This window comes from Mobula birostris, chromosome 18 (genome assembly GCF_030028105.1).
Source record: "Mobula birostris isolate sMobBir1 chromosome 18, sMobBir1.hap1, whole genome shotgun sequence".
In the NCBI taxonomy this organism is placed as follows: domain Eukaryota; kingdom Metazoa; phylum Chordata; class Chondrichthyes; order Myliobatiformes; family Myliobatidae; genus Mobula; species Mobula birostris.
The window spans coordinates 44,413,488-44,431,509 of NC_092387.1; the positions used below are offsets into that span (position 1 = coordinate 44,413,488).

The following is an 18,022-nucleotide window of genomic DNA, read 5'->3' on the forward strand; positions in this document are numbered from 1 at the left end:
CAGTTTAGTATCACTGGCAGGTGTAGGAAAATTTGTTGTTTTGCAACAGCAGTACATTGCAATACAATAATAAAAACTATATAATTATGTATTACAATATACTGCTGTCACAAAACAACAAATTTCATGACATCTGCCAGTGACATTAAACCTGATTCTGATTCTGCTTTGGTTGACAAGTCTAAGAAAACCTCTACACATTTGTTATTCATCTTCTAGATGGTATTTCTGTTTAAAAGAAAGGTAAAATAATGCTTAGCTTATTGGCTGTAGTTCTCAGTGATAAAGCCCTCCCTGCCTCTGAGAACATCTTCAAGGAGCGCTGCCACAAGAAAACAGCATCCATCAACAAGGACCCCCACCATCCAGGCCATGCACTCGTCTCACTGCTGCCACTGGGAAGAGGGTACAGGAGCCTTAGGTCCCATACCACCAGGTTCAGGAACAGTTATTATTACCTTTCAACCATCAGGCTCCTGAACCAGCGTGGAAAATTTCACTCACCACAACGTTGAACACAAACTATGGACTCACTTTCAAGAACTCTACAACTCATGTTCTCAGTATTATTTATTAACTTCTTAATTTTTAAAAAAATATTTGTACAGTTAGCCTTCTTTTGCACTTTGGTTGCTTTTAAGTTGTTGATTATGTGTACTATAGTTTTTCGCTGATTCTATTTTATTTCTTTGTTCTTCTGTGAATGCCTGCTAGAAAATGAATCTCAAGGTAATATTTGGTGACCTATACACACTTCGATAATAAGTTTGCTTTGAACTTCACTAATTCACTAGGGCAAGTAACTCATTGCAATGAAGGATCTTTCAAAATGTGCAATTTTAGGCTTGGCAATAGAACATAAATGGATTCTGTCCGTGTGTTTTGCTTAAGGAGTTAGGAAACTAGAATCAAGAGCAGATTCAAGGGAAATTTACTTCCAGCAAACCATTTAAAATGCTCCACATAGTTGTGACTAGGTAATGGAAGAGGTGAAAGTATTTGGTGTGTTAGTAAAACTAAAGTCTCTCTGGTTTCTTTTTCCAAAAACAGAGTTTCCTTGGAAAAATTAAATCATTCTTTGCTTCTTTGAGCTGGTGCATTCCGTTGCATTAGCTCAAGCCTTGAATATACAGTAATGTGGAATGCTCCCTCCCCACTCTTGTGTACTATTTTCAGATGGGGGACATGCACTGCGATAATTTTTATTTTTATCTAGTACCACATGGCATAGAATTCCAAAGCTCATTTACATCCACAAGCATTCAACACTGATTGGGACAGATTGCAGAGAGAGAGGACGCCAGGAGAATGGGAAAGACTGGCAATGTGCCTAAAGTCACGTAACCACAATACCAGACAAAGCTATTATGGGTAAAATGATGACAGCAGGTGCTATCTTGTCTTCAAGTGCTATTTATGTGTGATCCACAGCAGCATCAATAGCAGCAAGATTTTGAGCAAGTCACTTAATAGATTATTTTCTAAGATACTCTAGGGTTAACTTAACAAATAAAAAAGTCAGATGTTGATCAATTGCCTGCTCCCTATTCCAAAAGATGTCAGTGGATCTAAATGAGATTCAAACTAAAAAATGCAGATGCTGGAAATCTAAAGTAAAATCACTGCTGTGTCGTTCTCTTACTTTTCTTTTCTGTCATGGTTGACTTAATACTGTCTTCAACATCACTTTCATGTTCTTTATGCATAATCCTTGCAATTCAAATATCTTTCAGGATCTGCCGTGAATATACTCAATGACTCCCAGATACTCAACTCTCAGGGATGGAGTCATAGCCCGTTTAGACAAGAAGTTCCTTCCTCCTCATGTCAGTTTTAGAAGAATGACCCCTTATTCTGAAACCAGATCCCTTAGTTCTTGATGTCCTCACTAAGGGAAACATGCTCTCAGCATCCACTCTGCTAATTCCCCCTCAAAATCTGGTATGATTTTCTTCTAAATTCCAATGGGCTTAAGCCCAACCTGTGCAACATTTCTTCATACATTAATTCTTTCATTCTAGGAGTCAACAGTAAACCTTTTCTGCACTGCCTGCTATACAAACACATATTTCCAAAAATATGGATATTAAAACTGTATCATTACTTTAGCCTAGGTCTCACGAGTGTCCTGTAAATTTGCATCAAACCTTTTCTACTTTTGTACATCATATTCCTTACAATATAAGGCAACATTTCATTAGTCTTTCCATCCAGTTGTTGTCCTGAATACCCCCCATTTCTTTCATGCACACAAGCAGCACTGGGGCTGTATCATTGCAATTTTGTCTCACTCAGTTTAAATATTACTTTGCTTTTCAGTGCTTCCTTCTAAAATAACCTAATATTTTCCCACATTATATCCCATCTGCCAATTTCTTGCTGTTCACTTAACTTAGTTAAACACTTTCCCAGTTCTTTATGTCCTTTTCACAACTTGTTAACCCACCTACAGCAACAGCCCGCTCCTCCAGATTTCCCAGCTCTCCGAAAATCAGGTTGAGAAATCTGCCCCAGCGTGAACCAGGTTAAACCTGGTACTAATGCAGTAATCGCATTAAACTGGATGAGAGACATCAGCTTCCAGGAAAAAGTAACTACACTTCTACTATTTATTTTGAGTTATAGAGCGTAGAATATGGAATAATACTGTGCGAAAACAGACCTTTCTGCCCAAGATATCTGTGATTCCAAATTAAACTAATATCTCTCTCTATTCATGTGCCTATCTAAAACCCTCTTAAACTCTACCATTGTACCTGCTTGCACCACTATCCTGGCCATGCATTCCAGGCGCCTCTACTCTCTGTGTAAAACTTAACCCTGCACATCTCCCTCCCCACCTTAAAGCTACACCCTTGACTATTTGACATTTCCACCCTGGGAGAAAGATTCTGACTGTGTACCCTATTTTAGTCTACCAATAACTTTTAATTATTTTTATGTGGATGTGCTTTCAGGCTTTTTAATAAGAATAATAAGACAATTAAGAAATCCCAACTTTTTACCAGTGTTACCTTTCACACAGATCCCATGTACTGTATGTGCACTGGTGGAGCATCACTGGCTGTCAGAGCTGTTGCTGAGTGCGGCCTATGCTGAGATGGATTCTCCATTGTGCTGAACATGCTGAAATACTGAGAGCCAGGCTCCATGGGGAAGAAAGTGCCAGAGTCTACCTCATGGGGCAAGGTAGATGGCCATTGATTTTGGAGCAATGGATGTCAGTCAAATAAGTCAAGTCTCTGTCTGTACTCTTAGGTATTCATAACGATCCCAAGGTGCTATTTCCAAATAAAATCAGATATGTTATGTCCTGTTGATACTTATCTCACAACCAACAGCTAAAAAACTGATAGTTGTTATTTGGTTGTTACATCTGTTTCATAGTTTGCTCAACACTGTCCCCCGAACTCTCACCTTTCAACTCCCTACCCCAGCACTTGTACATCAGGCTGGCAGGGTGGGTCATTTATAAATGCTCTGAAATTACCCAGGCAACTCCAACAGCTCTTCCCAAATCTGTGGCCTCTTCTACAAGAATGGATAGCTGAAGTTAACACAATCACCAGTGGGATCACCTTCACCAGCACAGCTCAAGAAAAAAAGCTCTTCACCACTTTCTCAAGGGCAAATCGGGATTGGTGGTACATTCTGACCTTTCTAACAAAGCCCTCTTTCCATAAAAATATAAAAACTTGGCATTTGGGTGTATCCTTATTTGTTGATAAAATTGCTATGATGCCTAGATTCCAATAAATTTTGAGCTGATAAAGCATAAGTTATAAATGGTTACCTTGGAAACTTGCACCACGATATTATGTGTGATATTTGGCTTACTGCATTACTTAAGTAAGTGTATCTGCATACTAATTGAGATGTTAATTTATTCAAGATATAATTAATCATAAGATTGGGATGTTGACAGCATGTTGATGTGCAGTTTTGGGAGGATATTAGTGGATCATAGGATTAAGTCGATGTTCTTTTGTTCAACTCACAGGATTTGGGGGTTATTGGCTAAACAGGCATTAATTACTCATCCTTAGTTGTTCTTAAAAATGTGAGGTTGTGTTTGACTGGTATTCTTTATTATGATGATCATATGCAATGCTGTTAGCTAATGTTTTCAGGATCTTAACCCAAAGACGGAGTAAAATATGCCAAACCTGAAATAATGGTACTGATAGTGATCCCATAAACTGCTGCAATTGTCATTTGAGGTGAAGCAAACCAGAGGTAGAGGGCACTTAAAATCCCATGTCATCAGCTGAGCATAATCTTGGAACCCATAGGCAGACTGTAGATAAAAGTGGAGTGGAGAACTTTCAGATTCCAGCATCTGCAATTTTATTTGTTTTCTAGTAGAGAACATGGAACATTTAACTGCAATAGATTTTATCAGATAATTGAAGGTGAAGTTTCTGCTCCATGCTCTTTTATTAAAACACAATTTAATTTGGCTTTAGAGCTCTTAAAAGGTTGCCATGTATGTTCTACGTCACTGCCGAACAATTAAATGTTCCGCATTGAATCCAGAAATAAACTTGTCAATGAGCCTGCTGCCATCTTCCCACTATAAATGATTTTCTTCTCCATTAATGCAGTTGCTAATTCCAAGTTTCTATTAGCATTTCAGCCAGTTGGCTGTTGTTTACGTACATCAACATTAAGTGGAGGTAGCATGGAGGTGTCACACTGGAACAAAATCCAGGGATCCCCAGCTCTAAACAGAATGATTACCAGAAAGGATGACTTAATATACAAGGATTCCAATAATTAATTAAAGCACAAGATAACTTTGCACCCTTGGCTCGCAAAGTAGGGAAGCTAAGAGAGGAAAGAAATAGAAGAGTGAACAGCAGGGAAGTAAACAAGCATTACAATATGAAGTCAGTCGGTGAAAATAGGATGCACCTTTTAAAGAACACTTATGGTTGCTGTCCCATGAGTGGGCGTAACTGCGTCTCATTGCTTACTGGGTAATGGTATACACACATTCCAGATAAGTTAGTGCCCTAAATAAACTGTGTGTAGGGAGAGAATGCATGTGAAATGACAGCCAAGCTCTGTGCCTGCAATGTGTGGACTGCCTGCAATGACACCTGTCATTGAGCCACCTGCTATTTTCGGCCATTGAGTAACTTGGGATTTGCCTTCAGCTCAACTTGGCAAAGCAGCAGCGCAGGGTCGCAGGACAGACATTTGCAACGCAGAGCAGTTTTTGGTCATTCTGTTTGTTGAGCTAAGCAGACATGGAAGATACAACTGCTTTTAAATGTCACATCCTCTGAGATGTTTTAGCTTTCATTTTAATATTATTGTTTATTACGATTTGATACCTAACCATGAAACAACCTTTTAAGAGAAATAAGATTGAAGAGGACCTATAGCTTCTAGTGTTTGGTATTGTCTGATTATTATGTGCATGCTTTCAGGACATCACACTGATTGAAGTAATTGAAATTTATTAATCAAAAAATATAAGTAATCGTAAACACCAGCTAATAGAACAAGTCAACACCACTTGACCCATTAAGCCAGCTGACTTGGTGAGTTGCTGATCTTTGATTTCTTTTGCAGCACGGTCGTGTAGCGTTTAGCACAACATTATTACAGCTCACGGCATCAAAGTTCGGAGTTAATTCCAGAGTCCTCTGTAGGAAACTTCGCATGTTCTTCACACGTGCACATGGGTTTCCTCTGGATGTTCTGGTTGCCTCGAGAGTCCAAAGTAGATTGATTGGTCATTGTAAATTGTCCTGTGACTAGGTTAATGTTAAATTGGTAGCTTGGCAGTGTGGCTCGGTGGGATGGAAGGACCGTTCCCTGCTGTATCTCAAAATAAATCTAAAAATAAAACCAAAAAAAATCAAAGGAAGCTCAGATGGCCATCGTTGTTAACCATTGCTCTGCAAGAGCACAATCATCATAATGATTGATCTTCCTTCTTATTTATCATGAAACATATATGCTGTTATTTCCAATGTCACTAACTTAGAGGCATACAAGTCATAGAACACTGCAGCACAGAAGCAGGCTATTCAGCCCATCTAATCCAGGCTGAACTATTAATCTGCTTAATTCCATTGACCTGCAACCAGACCGTAGCCCTCCATACTCCTTCCGTCCATGTACCTACCTACGTTTCTCTTAAATGTTGAAATCGAGCCTGTGTTCACCACTTCAGCTAGCTGCTTGCTCTACAGTCCCACCAGCCTCAGAGTGAAGAAGTTTCCCCTCAAAAAAGGTAGTAGGGATAGTCTGGGTAATTATAGACCAGTGAGCCTTACATCTGTGGTGGGAAAGCTGTTGGAAAAGATTCTTAGAGATAGGATCTATGGGCATTTAGAGAATCATGGTCTGATCAGGGACAGTCAGCATGGCTTTGTGAAGGGCAGATCGTGTCTAACAAGCCTGATAGAGTTCTTTGAGGAGGTGACCAGGCATATAGATGAGGGTAGTGCAGTGGATGTGATCTATATAGACTTTAGTAAGGCATTTGACAAGGTTCCACATGGTAGGCTTATTCAGAAAGTCTGAAGGCATGGGATCCAGGGAAGTTTGGCCAGGTGGATTCAGAATTGGCTTGCCTGCAGAAGGCAGAGGGTCATGGTGGAGGGAGTACATTCAGATTGGAGGATTATGACTAGTGGTGTCCTACAAGGATCGGTTCTGGGACCTCTACTTTTCGTTATTTTTATTAACCACCTGGATGTAGGGGTAGAAGGGTGGGTTAGCAAGTTTGCAGACAACACAAAGGTTGGTGGTGTTGTAGATAGTGTAGAGGATTGTCGAAGATTGCAGAGAGCCATTGATAGGATGCAGAAGTGGGCTGAGAAGTGGCAGATGGAGTTCAACCTGGAGAAGTGTGAGGTGGTACACTTTAGAAGGACAAACTCTAAGGCAGAGTACAAAGTAAATGGCAGGATACTTGGTAGTGTGGAGGAGCAGAGGGATCTGGGGGTACATGTCCACAGATCTTATGGGGTGTTAACTTTCATAAGTTGAGGGATAGAGTTTAAGAGTCACGATATAATGATGCAGCTCTATAAAACTCCGGTTAGGCCACACTTGGAGCACTTCTGTCCAGTTCTGATTGTCTCACTATAGGAAGGATGTGGAAGCATTGGAAAGGGTACAGAGGAGATTTACCAGGATGGTGCCTGTTTTAGAGAGTATGGATTATGATCAGAGATTAAGGGAGCTAAGGCTTTACTCTTTGGAGAGAAGAGGATGAGAGGAGACATGATAGAGATGTACGAGATATTAAGAGGAATAGACAGAGTGGATCGCCAGCGCCTCTTCCCCAGGGCACCACTACTCAATACAAGAGGACATGGCTTTAGGGTAAGGGGTGGGAAGTTCAAGGGGGATATTAGAGGAAGGTTTTTTACTCAGAGAGTGGTTGGTGCGTGGAATGCACTGCCTGAGTCAGTGGTGGAGGCAGATACACTAGTGAAGTTTAAGAGACTACTAGACAGGTATACGGAGGAATTTAAGGTGGGGGCTTATATGGGAGGCAGGGTTTGAGGGTTGGCACAACATTGTGGGCCAAAGGGCCTGTAATGTGCTGTACAATTCTATGTCCTATGTTCTCATTGTTATGTTTGTGGTACTGGGAAGCTCGGTGGCCGTGAGTAACACACACGAGAGTGGGAAAGGTGTGGAACAGGCATGCTGCCGTTTATTTGCTTGTAAGTCATCTACCCAGAATGCCCTCTCACATTGCGTTCAGTATGTAAGACACAGGGAAGCTTGACGACAACCCTCAAGGGTCAAAATAGGCATGAATACATAACTTATTCCCCTCCCCCTGGCTTATTATAAAGTTTTCTTCTCCTTCCCATTCACAGATCAGTTGCTAACCTATTAAAATTCAATGGAGTAATCATCAAACATCAACCAACAAACAAAAACATTTTTTTCTTAACTAGGGAAAGAGGGTAGACTGCCTCTATTCCCAGACATAACCCTGGGATAGTATGCCTCATGTGCTGAGTGTTAGCCACTAGAGTAGAGCTTCAATCTGTCTGGAGGCTGCCAGTTCCTGTGAGGGTACCAACAACCCGGGGATGATGCCAACGTCATTTTATCCCATGGTGGTATATCTATAGATCTTGGCTCGGGTACTATGTTGTCAGTAAGGGCCACCTCAGAAAGCACAGGTGATGGGGGAGTACTAGCTGTGTCATTTGATCTCAGTGGAAGTTCTACAGTCATTGCCTCAGAATCTTGTCACATTTCTGCAACTGGATCAGTTTGTGTTGGTTTTCAGTAGCTTCAGAAGTGGGCCACAGCTGATTAACATGCCTTATCCAGATACTGTGGTTACTAGTTTTCACTGTGTACGACAGGAGACCAGTTCGTGCCACCACTGTCGCAAGAGTCCACTTTGTGTGTGTGTGTGTGTGTGTCTCTCTCTCTCTCTCTCTCTCTCTCTCCTCTATATATATATATATATATATATATAGAGAGAGAGAGAGAGAGAGACTAAAAATTTTGCAGTGTATTGGTGTCATAAAAGAAAACAAATATCATGACATATGTGAGTTATGATAAATCTTATTCTGATATGGGTCTCTATTATGGACAAAGAGTGGGAAGGAGTCAGGGAGAGGGGTATCATGGTTGGGAAAAGGAGAGGGGAGAGGGGAGGTAGAGTGAAGCACCAGAGAGACATTCTGTAATAATCAATAGCCAATTGTTTGGAATCAAATGACCTTGCCTGGTGTCTCAGGCTGGGTGAGTCTGCATCGCGCCATCCCCCACCCATGGCACTCCTTCTCTGCCACCTGTCCCACATCCCTCCCAAGGTGCTCCACCCTCACCATTCCCAACATCCTTTGTTCCTGCCAGATTTACAAATTCACTCTCTGCTCCACATTGACAAATACAGTACTGTGCAAAAGACTTGGTCATCCTAGCTATGTGTATGCACCTAAGACTTTTGCACAGCACTCTAGTTCTGGGCAAATCCTCTCCCTCTCTCCTGCCATGAAACTTCTGTACTTCACTTTGGCATGTCTCTCTGCTTGGGTTTTGTGTTTGGGGTTTTAGCAGGTCAAGCCAGGTGTGAAGCTGTCTTCTCATCAGTGGCTGGAGCCACTTTGGTGATGGCATGAGGTGTGTTGCAGTATGTCAGCAAGAAAGTGCTAAGGCTTCCCTCTGAAGTCTTGAGGGCTTGTTTCATTGTCTGTATGAATCATTCAACAAGGCAATTAGTGGCTGGATAATATGGTGCTGACTTGATGTGCAGAATCCATTTGCTTCCATAAGCGCCTTAAATTCTTCAGACAGGAGTTGTGGGCCATTGTCACTTACAAGCTATTGAGCAATCCAAAAATGGCTAAAGATGGAATGTAGCTCCTCAGCACATTTTTCAGACGTAGTGCTCTTTATGATGGCAATCTCAGGCCATTTTCTGTGTGCATCCACTATAACGAAGAATATGTGGCCCTGTATAGGTCCTGCAAAATCCTGTGTCATGGTTCTTCAGGCCATTCTCATGGATGCAAAAGAGCAAGTTGAGGAACATTTCCCAATTGCTGATAACGTGGGCATGCTTTGGTCTTCTATCCAAAGGTCACATCCAGTCCTGACCACCAGAAGTAGCTGTGTGCAATTTCTTTCATGCGAGCTACATACAGTGTCCTGTATGCAGCTCGTTAAGGAATTGCTTTCTGAATGGTGGCGGAATGACAACATGGTGACCCCGTAGTAAGCATCCTATTTGGACTGTGAGCTCCTTCCATTGAGCCTGGTAAGGTTTCAATTCTATGGTTGGCTCTCCTTTCCATTCGTGAGTTACCATGACCACACTTTAGATAGAACAGAGTCAGTATGTTTGTGCTTCTGGACTTATGCCGCAATTATTGCAGCTGTAGGCACTTCCTTGAAGTAAAAGGTCTCCTTTGGGGATGCCTGGATAGTCTGGATCATCCATCAGCATTCGAATGGTGCCTGGATCTCCTGTACTTTGTATTGTTATGATGTGCAGATAGTAACAGAGCCCAATGTTACATTCGGCAATGTTGCAGCAGCTATATTTCATTAGGAGTTTGAAGAGATTTGGTTTGTCACCTAAAACACTCAAAAACATCTATAGATGTACTGTGAAGAGTATTCTGACAGGCTGCATCACCATCTGGTATGGGGTGGGGGGGGGGGCTACTGCACAGGACCGAAACAAGCTACAAAAAGTTGTAAAATTAGTCAGCTCCATCTTGGGTACTAGCCTCTGTAGTATATGATATATGATTATGATTATGAGGACATGCAGTCCCCTTTTATTGTCATTTAGTAATGCATGTATTAAGAAATGATAAAATGTTTTTCCAGAAAGATATCATGAAAACACATGACAAACCGACTTATAAACTAACAAAAACCACATAATTATAACATATAGTTACAACAGTGCAAAGCAATACCATAATTTGATAAGAACAGACCATGGCACAGTAAAAGTCTCAAAGTCTCTCGAAAGTCCCATCATCTTCAAGGAGTGATGCCTCAGAAAGGGGGCATCCATTACTAAGGACCCCCATCACCCAGGACAAGCCCTCTTCTCATTGTTACCATCAAGAAGGAGGTACAGAAGCTTGAAGGCACACACTCAGTGATTCAGGAACAACTTCTTCCCCTTTACCATCTGATTCCTAAATGGACATTGAACCCATGAATACTACCTCACTTGTTTGTATTATTTCTGTTTTGCACTATTTTCAATCTATTTAATATACATATATATACTTAACGTAATTGATTTACTTATTTATTTTTTCTTTCTGCATTATCGTGTATTACATTGAACTGCTGCTGCCAAGTTAACAAATTTCATGACACATGCCAGTGATAATAAACCTGATTCTGATTCAACTAGCAACCAATGCCGGCAAGTCAGGGGGTGATGTTCCGTCAGTAATGTAAATCATTGACCAAGGACAATTGCGAGTACTTCCTGCCCAATCTGGGCATTGTGGCTTTCTGCCTTGCTTAATGTCCTTGATGCGAAAGTGATTGGACACTCATCACCCAATGGCATGATGTGTGAGATAACTGCCCCCATATCATAGGGTGATGCATCACAGAACAACTATGGGCAATGACACATTGACGTGGGTATGTGCTTCAGATTGTGACAAAGCTGTTCTGGCCTTTTTGAAAGCCTCTTCACAGCAATCTCTCCACAGCCACTATGTTATTTAAAAACGCATGTAGTGGTTTCAACATGCTAGCCAGGTTAGGAACAAACTTAATTAGTATGTTAGTAGTCCTAAGAAAGATCTTAATTAACTTACATTCTGTGGTGATAGAGCCTCCATGATTACTTTAACCTCTGATGGTGCCTTGCGAAGCCCGGAGTTGTCGACGACATGGCCCAATTTTCAATGGAAGGTTGAAAGAATTCACACTTTGTCCTTCTGGACCCGTAGCCTATATTCCTTGAGCCTATTTTGAGGAATAAGTCATCAAAATAGCACTGCACCCTTGTCAACCTGCTCAGGATCTGATCCATTGCTTACTGAAAATGTGCGAGACCCAAGGTGATACCAAACGGAAATCTTCAGTACCTGAATATCCCTTTGTGAGTCACTATGGTCAATAGTTCCTGTGACTCTGGCTCCACATACTTCCTTAAGTCAATCTTACTAAATGTCTGTCCTCCAGCCAGTCCTGCAGAAAGGTCATCAATGAGGGGAAAAGTGTATTGTTCAGCTGTAAGATCTGGGTTAATTGTTACCTTGAAGTTTCCACAAGTCTTAAAGACCCATCCCTTTTTAGGACAGGAACAACTGGAGTTGCCTATTTACTCACACACACTGGTTCCACTAACTTACTCCGGATGAGTCTTTCCAATCCAGTCCCGACCTTTGGTTTAGACTGTAAGACCATAGGAGCAGAATTAGGTCATTTGGCCCATCAAGGCTGCTCCGCCGTTTCATAGAACATAGAACAGTACAGCACAGTACAGGCCCTTCAGCCCACAATGATGTGCCGACCCTTAAACATCATGGCTGATCCATCTCCTTCTCAACCCCATTCTCCTGACTTCTCCCTATAACCTTTCATGCCCTGGCTAACCAAGATGCAACCAACCTCCGCCTTAAATACACTCAATGACCTGGCCTCCACAGCTCACTGTGGCAAAGAATTCCATAGATTCACCACCCTCTGGCTGAAGAAATTCTTCCTCATCTCCATTCGAAATGGACGTCTCTCTATTCTGAAGCTGGGTCCTCTGGTTTGAGGGCATATAGAACAGGTCTTGCCTTCAGGCATTTGGGTAAACTTACTCTGGATCTGAATCTTTGTGGTATGTCAGGCTTAACAGTGATTCCTTTCATCCAGGCCAGTTCTCTCTTGAATTCTTCTGCGTGTTTCTTCAATACCTCTTGTAGACCAGTGCTCTCAACAATCAAGTGCACCTCGTGCTAGTTGAGTTTGAGCTGCTCCAGCCACGAGTGGCTCAGAAGTGCTGGATGACTACGTTTAAAGATGTACCGTGTTAGCTTCTTTCTCTGTTTGTTGATTTCCGCTGTAACACGTACTACTCCCCTCACTGGAATAACCTTACCAGTGTAAGTCTTTAAAGTCAACATTGCTCCTTCTAGGGTAAGACGCTGCAATTTCTCCTTGTAAACTATTTCTGACACCAGCGATACTGCAGTACCTGTGTCCTCCTGCATGGTCACTGTGGCCCCATCCAACCAGGGGTCACCCAATAGCCATATTTGGGTCCCGAAACAGATAAAACATACAAAGCTTCTTCAACCACAGAGTGAGAGTCATTCAGTCTGTCCTCAGTATGCTCCATCTTGTACAAGTGTTTCTTTTTGTTTTTCCAAAAGTCATTTTTCTTTATGACAGTGTTTTTGGTTGACAGTGTCTTTTTACTTTCACAGGCATGTTCAATATATCCCTATTTGCCACTGCTTCAGCAATCTAAATCCTTATACCAGCATTCTTTTGCTGAATGCCCGGCTTTATCACAAGGGTAAAACTGATTACCAATAGGTTTCTTATTCTTAAAGTCAGAGGAAATTTTATGAACTTGGGAAGATGCGCTTAATACCTATGTTTCTTTAGCTGCCATCTCCATAGACGTACTAATCTCAATGACCTATCTGTAATGCTTGTCTGTCTTCTGTAAGCAAATGTTTCTGGATTGCTTTACCGCACAGACCACATGAGTCTACACGTAATGTGTCATTCAGCAAAGGCCCAGTGTTCAGACAATTGCTTCAGCACTGCCACAAACTGTGAAATAAGCTCACCTTCTTCTTGATTCCTTTTATGAAATCTAACCCACTCAGTAATAATCAAAGGTTTAGGTGAACAGTGGTCCTTTAAGACTTTAACTATGTCCTCATAAGGTTTATTGTCAGGCTTAGCAGGTTGCACAAAACTGCCTAATAAAGTAAACATTTTTGCACCCATCACAGTCAGGAAAGTTGGAGCATGATATCATCTGAAATTTGATTTGCCAGCGCAAAACATGCAAATCTTTCAGTATATGATCTCCATTGCTCTGTAGTTTCATGATACAGCCCCATACTTCACAATTTTCAAACTCAGTCCTTGTCCAGAAAAGTTAACTAGTCTTATCCATCTCTCCCTCTCCCTCTCTTACTCGTTCTATTTAACCATCCCTTTCTTGTTCTCTCCCCTCAGTTTCTCACTCATCATGCTTCCAGTGCTGTTTCTCTTGCTCACCCACATTACACGGCGGTACACCGCTGGCGTTGCACATGGACATTCCTTGCCGAAGGGAACACAACATTAAATATCACATGAGGATTTGTCACTTCGTCACCAATTGTTGTGCTTTTGGTACTGGGAAGCCAGGTGGCCTTGAATAACGCACACGAGAGACAGAGAGGTGAGAAAAGCTTGACAGCAACCCGTAAGGGTCAAAATATGCACTCAAGTTCCACTTAAGTATTTCACCTTTCACTATTAAACCATGGCCTCAAGTCAAGTCTCACCCAACCTCAGTGGAAAATGCCTGCTTGCATTTACTCTATCTATACCCCTCATAATTTAGCACACCTCTATCAAATCTCCTCTCCTTCTCCTACGCCCTAAGGAATAAAATCCTAACCTATTCAACCTTTCCCTGTAACTTCTTCCTAACATTCTTGATAATGCTAATAACTTCAGCTTGTCTACACAGTCAGTAGCATTCTTGCCTGAACTTGAGACATTTTTAAGTTCTACATCTTCTCACAAAGCTGCCAGTGAGTGGTGCGATCTAATCTTGAGATCAGTCCAAAACTGATTTCCCCAATCAATCCATCAGAAAAAACCTTAAGATTATTATATTACCGTTTATGGGAGATTACTGTGCACAAATAGGCTGATGCATTTCCTATGTTACAGAAATGCCTACACTTGTCAATCACTTTGAGACATCCTGCGGTTGTGAAGATACTGGGGGAAATGAAAGAACTCCAGTGCAAATCTCCTTGTGCTGCTCACAAGTCTCACACTAGAATTACATTCAGTGACCACTTTATTAGGTATATCTGTACACCTGCAAATATCTAAGCAGCCAATCGTGTGGCAGCAACTCAATGTATAAAAGACAAGCTGAAGAGTCTCAGTTGTTGTTCAGACCAAACATCAGAATGGGATCGAAGTGACTTTGACCATGGAGTGATTGTTGGTGCCATCCTTGGCACTTTCAGTATTCCAGACACTGCTGATCTCCTGAGATTTTCAAGCACACAGTCTCGTAGAGTTTTCAGAGAATGATGCAATAAACAAAAACATACAGTGAGTGGCAGTTTTATGGGTGAATGAGAGAGGTCAGAGGAGAATGGCCGGACTGGTTCAAGCTGACAGGATGGCGACAGTAACTGAAATAACCACATTTCAGCAGTGATGTGCAAAGTGGCATCTGTGAACACACCGCACATTGAACCTTGAAGTGGGTGGGATAAAGCAGCAGAAGTCCATGGACATCACTCAGTAGCCACTTTGTTCAATGCAAGAGGTAATAAAGTGGCCACTGAATGTACTTTTTTGTTAAATCTTTTTTTTAGCCTGTGATCTCTAGTTCTTAACCACTCCATCAAAGCTGACCACCATCAATTCTGTCCCCATCCTTTGTCATTGTTTATACTTCAGTCTAATTTGCCTTCATCTTGATCCATTGTAGAATGCCTCACTGTAGTCCCTTCTACTGGGAACCAAACTTGCAAATCCAGACGTTCTCTGTGTCTGCAACACCCTGAGAAATCTTCTTCCCTTGATTGACAGCTGCCAGTGGGATTTGTTTAATTTTTGGACTACAGGAATCAGGGCAGTTTATGAAAAGTGAAATATTATTTCTATGAAGTAACTCCATTAAATTATTTCCATACTTCAGAACAAAAACAGTTAGCATTACTTGGATTTTTATGCCGCAAAATTTCACAGGTCAAATAGCACCTTGTGCAGAGAGAACAGTTATCTGAGGAAATATATTTGAAATAAAATATTAAAGCGGTTTCTCTCACCACAGAGGCTGCCTGACTTGCTAATGATTTTCGGTATTTTCTGTCACATTTCTAACATCTGCAGTGTTTTGCCTCTGAAATTTTAGGCTGTACAGCAACAATAAAATACAAATTTCTGGTCATCCCAACAGACGTCAATTGTCAGAGAGATGTACGGTGCAGAATTGAGTCCTTCAGCCCTCCAGGTCCATGCTGACCATTCTGCCATCTAAGTACATTTGCCCACATTAGGTCCATATCCTTCTGTGCCTTATCTATTCAAGTACCTGACTAAATGGCTCTTAAACATAATCCTTCTCTCTGATTCCACCACCTCCTCTAGTGGTGCATTCCAGACATCAATCACTCTTTGTAAAAAAAATTGTTTGATCTTTATATCAGTCCTTTCCTAGAAGGATCTTCCTGACGCACAAACAACAGTCATTTTGATATTTCACCCACTTGCACTGTTTGATCACGGGCAAACTATTCAATAAAGTCATCACGGCCAACCTCGATGTAATCCTCCCCCAATAACTATGTCAGAAGTCATAGAGTCACAATCAGGATCTGGACTATGACTAATATTCCCTGCTGCTATATCTGGAGAGAGTTGTACTGCTTTCATTATCAATTATCTGAAATCTGGTGTCATATAATCCAATAAGTCATCTATATTTTATTGTCCTCACTGTCTCTAGATATAGGAATCTGAATTCTACATTACACTAACATTTCTTTTTTCTGTTGGCACTGGACTGTTTTTCTGTGAGTCATTAGGAGATCTTAAGGGAAAACAGGGTACTTCAAATAACACAAAATGCTGGAGGAACTCTGCTGCTCATGCAGCATCTATGGATACATGTTTAGCTCCTTCAGCCTGACAGTGGCTTCATCATAACCATAGCGTGAAGGTGGTTCACTATGCAATTACCTATTCTACATTGCATCTCACTGACGTAGAGGAGATCACACCAAATACAGTAGATAATCTTGACTCGCCTCACCTGAATGGATTGTTTAAGTCCTGAGTGGTGGCGAGGGAGGAGATGAATGGGAATATGTAGTACTTGTGCCGCTTGCAGGGCTAAGTATCAGGAGGGTTGGATGAACAAGGAAGCCACGGAGAGAGCGAACCCTGCGGAATGCAGAGAGTGGGTGGGGGGGAGGGGAGGAGAGGTAAAGATGTACTTAGTGGTACCTCAAGTAAATAGTTGACACTTTTTCAACCTGACAAGCTTCAGGTCATTTTGATTCTTTAAGTATGTCAATATTCTGCACTGACCTTGTTCAGCCTAGATGGGTTTTGAAGACACTTGTCAATTAATGATCAGTAATTTACATAAAAGCAAGCCAACAGGATTGTTGAAAAATGGAACTATTCCTGGTTGTGTATGATCAGTCACTGGTAGCAATTTCTCAGTTTGGACTGACGCCACCTCTGAATGATGAGTTTGTTCATGTTGACCTACTATTTATACTTCCAGGATAGTTGGTAATCTAGGAAGAAATTACAAATGTTTTTAGAAGTGATTGTGCTGTGCTTGAGTCTTTACCTAAGTATAGTTGTATATTGACAAATGAAAAGCTTAGGCATGGACCAACTCAATTGGATAATGGATTAGAATGTAATGAATAAATGTATATATTTTTTAAAAAGTAATTATATATTTAAAATGCAATTTTATTAATACAGCAGAAAATGATTTTTTTACAAAATTGAGCATTTTTAATCAGTATTACAACCTTTGGTACAATTCTTAATAATCAAAGTTGACTTTATGAATTCAATTTAACCATTTATTGGCTTCATTGGTGTACAATGGTCACAATGGAATAAATTATATATACCTTGTACATTGTAGGTACATACTCAGAAGGAAACTAATGAAGTGTTTTGTGCCTTTGTATTTCTAAGAGCAGCCTGAATTGGTGCAATTTTCAGCAATGTGTAATGGTATCAAACTAACCCCCACCCCCCATATAAAGGGGTTTGGCCAGTTTTCTGGCTGAATTTTAGAACAACACATTAAAAACCAGCTTCACTTGCTGAAACTCATTTGTCACTGGGTGCACTCCTACTGGAAATTTCTCAGTATTTTACTCTGGATTGGCTGAAAGTAACAGCCCAGCCCAGCACAGATCATGTCTGGCTGAACGAGATGAGAAATTCATTTTTTCCAAGTAAAACTTAAGCAGCTTTTTGTTCCGTGAGATTAGGATTCATTTGTTTCATGTGAAGGGGATAAAAATGGTGTAAAATAATGAAGTTGGGACACCAGCACAATTCGTAGAAATGGGGCCTCAAATCACAGAACTTTTTAATTGGCTTATTCCAGGTGCGGAAGCGAGGGAAAGCTTGTAGAGGTGGGTTACGTGAAAATGATATCCTATTGACTATCAATGGAAGATCTTGCAGTGGAATTTCACATGCAGATGCCATGAACATCATCGATTCTTCCGATGGGACACTGCGCATCTGGGTCAAGAGGTACCAAATACGAACCATGCAGATAGCTTAAAAATGGGGTCTTTATAAA

General features: G+C 41.1%; 1 protein-coding gene across 2 annotated transcripts in view; it reads left to right on the plus strand.

The window, feature by feature from the left end:
• The window catches only part of synpo2lb (synaptopodin 2-like b), a 47,635-nt gene that overhangs the window by 15,047 nt on the left and 14,566 nt on the right, over positions 1 to 18,022 (plus strand). Inside the window, exon 2 of one of the 2 annotated variants that reach the window (XM_072282577.1) lies at positions 17,822 to 17,973. The exons of the other annotated variant lie outside the window; for it this stretch is intronic. Coding sequence (XP_072138678.1) covers positions 17,822 to 17,973 — 152 coding nt within the window. The remainder of the gene's footprint in view (positions 1 to 17,821; positions 17,974 to 18,022) is intronic. 2 annotated transcript variants of the gene reach the window in all.